This window comes from Nematostella vectensis, unplaced genomic scaffold (assembly GCF_932526225.1).
Source record: "Nematostella vectensis unplaced genomic scaffold, jaNemVect1.1, whole genome shotgun sequence".
Lineage (NCBI taxonomy): Eukaryota > Metazoa > Cnidaria > Anthozoa > Actiniaria > Edwardsiidae > Nematostella > Nematostella vectensis.
This window is the reverse complement of record NW_026019277.1, coordinates 62,718-65,548: the sequence shown is the minus strand read 5'-3', so window position 1 is coordinate 65,548 and position 2,831 is coordinate 62,718. Positions and strand designations below refer to the sequence as shown.

At 34.6% G+C, this 2,831-nt stretch overlaps 1 protein-coding gene across 1 annotated transcript; it reads left to right on the top strand.

Annotated features, from left to right (window-relative positions):
* Window positions 1-787: 787 nt before the first annotated feature.
* LOC125560898 lies at window positions 788-2,631 on the top strand. Its single transcript, XM_048723201.1, has 2 exons — window positions 788-2,266; window positions 2,371-2,631. Exons 1-2 carry the CDS (start codon window positions 849-851, stop codon window positions 2,414-2,416), a joined length of 1,464 nt encoding a protein of 487 aa, XP_048579158.1. The 5' UTR covers window positions 788-848; the 3' UTR covers window positions 2,417-2,631.
* Window positions 2,632-2,831: the final 200 nt, after the last annotated feature.

The following is a 2,831-nucleotide window of genomic DNA, read 5'->3' as shown; positions in this document are numbered from 1 at the left end:
ACAGTGAGCTAAGGCGGGAGCTATTTTGGAAGAAGAAAAAATTCAAGAAATTATGTAAGCGTAAGAAATATCAATACAGAGCAAGCGGTATCAAAAATTTGGATTTCAAAGATAGCAAAAAACTTTGGCGATCACTTAAGAATCTATTCAGCGTAGGGAAAGACAAAAAACAACAAGAATGTGATTTAGAAATAGAAAGCTTACACTCACACTTCATGGACTTAAACAAAACTACAACCACAAATTTATCCATCCCTAAATGTAGAGACCAGACGGGTCCTTTAGACTCAGAGATACGGCTAGAGGAGGTAAAATTAGCTATAGAAAACCTTAAAAACAACAAAGCTCCCGGTCACGATAATATACTAAACGAGCTACTAAAATATGGTAAAGATACTTTACTACCCTACCTAACTAGGTTATTCAACATCATTCTTAGGTCAGGAGTGTTTCCACAAGAATGGAATCTGGGTTTTATTATTCCAATTTTCAAAAAAGGCGATCGCTCTGACGTCAACAATTATAGAGGAATAACACTTTTATCATGCCTCAGTAAGTTATTTACATCTATACTTAATTCAAGACTCTATGACTACCTTGTGCAGAAAGGATATCTAAAGAAGGAACAAGGGGGGTTTAGGAAAAAACACTCAACAGTAGACAGTATATTTATTCTGAAAACCGTTATCGACAGAGTATTAAAAAGCAAGCCCAAGAAGAAAAACAATATGCTTTTCACTTGCTTCATAGACTTCCGAAAGGCCTTTGACAGCATTCCTATAGATAAACTATTTGCGAAAATACAACAAGCTGGTATTTCTGGAAACTTTTACGAAGTTCTAAGATCAATGTACTCCAATGATATATCGTGTGGGAAGATAGGGGATTCAATTAGTGAAAGTTTTAGATGCATGGTTGGGGTAAAACAAGGATGCATGTTGAGTCCAACTCTTTTTAATCTGTTCCTTAGCGATTTACCTGATACCTTAGCGAAATCTTCAAGTGCCCACATCTTAGGCAACACAAAATTAAATTGTCTTCTGTATGCAGACGACTTAGTACTTTTCTCGGAAACAAGTAGTGGTCTGCAAGACCTTTTAAATAGACTTTCTATCTACTCAGAAGAAAATAGTCTAAAAGTCAATACTTCAAAAACTAAGGTGATGATTTGTAATAACATAGGCAAAGCAATGAATAACTATCAATTCCTTTTGAACAGGGAACAATTGGAAAATGTCAAATCTTATAAGTACCTAGGGCTAGTATTCAGCGCGGTAGGAAACTTTAACTTAGCAAAAGAGGAGCTTAAAAAAACCGCACTCAAAGCTTTATTTAAGTTAAGGAAAGATCTCGGTATTCACTTCAGATCAGACATTAATCTTACATTAAAACTGTTTGATGCACTGATCAAACCAATTTTATTGTATGGCAGCGAGGTATGGGGTGCCGATAATAAAAGCTGTGTTGATGATAGAGATCCGCTTGAATCAGTACATCTTAAATTCTGTAAAATGTTACTAGGAACTGGAAAAACGGCTGTGAACAATGCGTGCAGAGGGGAACTAGGCAGATATCCTCTTTGTATAAATGCAACATATAGGAACATAAAATACTGGATCAACCTTCGGTCAAAAGAAGAGGCCCTCTCAAAAGTAGTTTATACAGAGTGTGTAAATAACCCTCACGTGTCCTACTGGACCCACAAAACAAAAGAAATAATTTTCAAAGCGGGTTTTGGGTTTATGTGGCTCTATCAAAATGAAACCGACCCTACATTGTTCCTTGATATTTTCTCTAAACGACTTAATGATATGTATTTTCAGAAATGGCATGGGGAAATTTTCAATGACCAAAGGAAAAACAGTAACGAAATGAACAAACTAAGAACTTATAGAACTTTTAAAGACAAATATGAATTAGAGAATTACCTTGTAGCCATCCCTAATGTGAAACATAGAGTTGCGCTAACAAAACTAAGAATAAGTAATCACCAATTGCAAATTGAGAAAGGCAGACACACGAGGCCTTACACAAAGGAAAAAGATCGGATTTGCCCAACATGCAAAAATGACGTGGAAAATGAATTTCACTTTCTAGTACAATGCCAAACATACAAAGAGCTACGAAACTCAGTTATCCAAAATTTGCAGCGCAATCAAATTACACAAAAACGCCTTTTCAATTTACTAATAAATCCGCCAACTCAATTAGCAGGGATAGCTGCAAGGTACATTTCCGAATGTTTCAAGCTAAGGGAAACGCTAATATGAAAAATTAAACCTAAAGCACAATAGAAATCTGAAGTAAGCAGAGCAAAAAAAAAAAAAAAAAAATACAAATACAAATACAAATAAAAGTAAAAAAAAGAAAAGGGGAAAAAAGGGAAGAAAAAAAGAAAAAAGAAAATACAATGTAAAACTAAGTAGTAACTAAAAACAATTAGAAAAGATTTAGAAAAAGAGAAAATGAAAGAAAGGAAATACAATGTAAACTAAAACTAAGAACAATCACATAATAGCTGTTGTACGTCTTATATACGTACTATTTTACCTTTTTTTAAAATTTTTTGGTCACTAACCGATGTAACTTTACTGTTTCAAGGGACCAATAAATAAAATCTGTCTGTCTGTCTGTCTGTAGGGGTGTAGCTTAATTAGGGGTGGATACTCAGGGATATAGTGTAGTTATTATTATTAATTATTATTATTAATTATTATAATGTACGCATATTACCTAGCCCTTGAATCGCTGTACCTGTTTGAACCATCCCCTAAAACCCTGCACATCCAAGACCAAGCCATTGATACCCTGTACCCCTGTGTACTCACTCA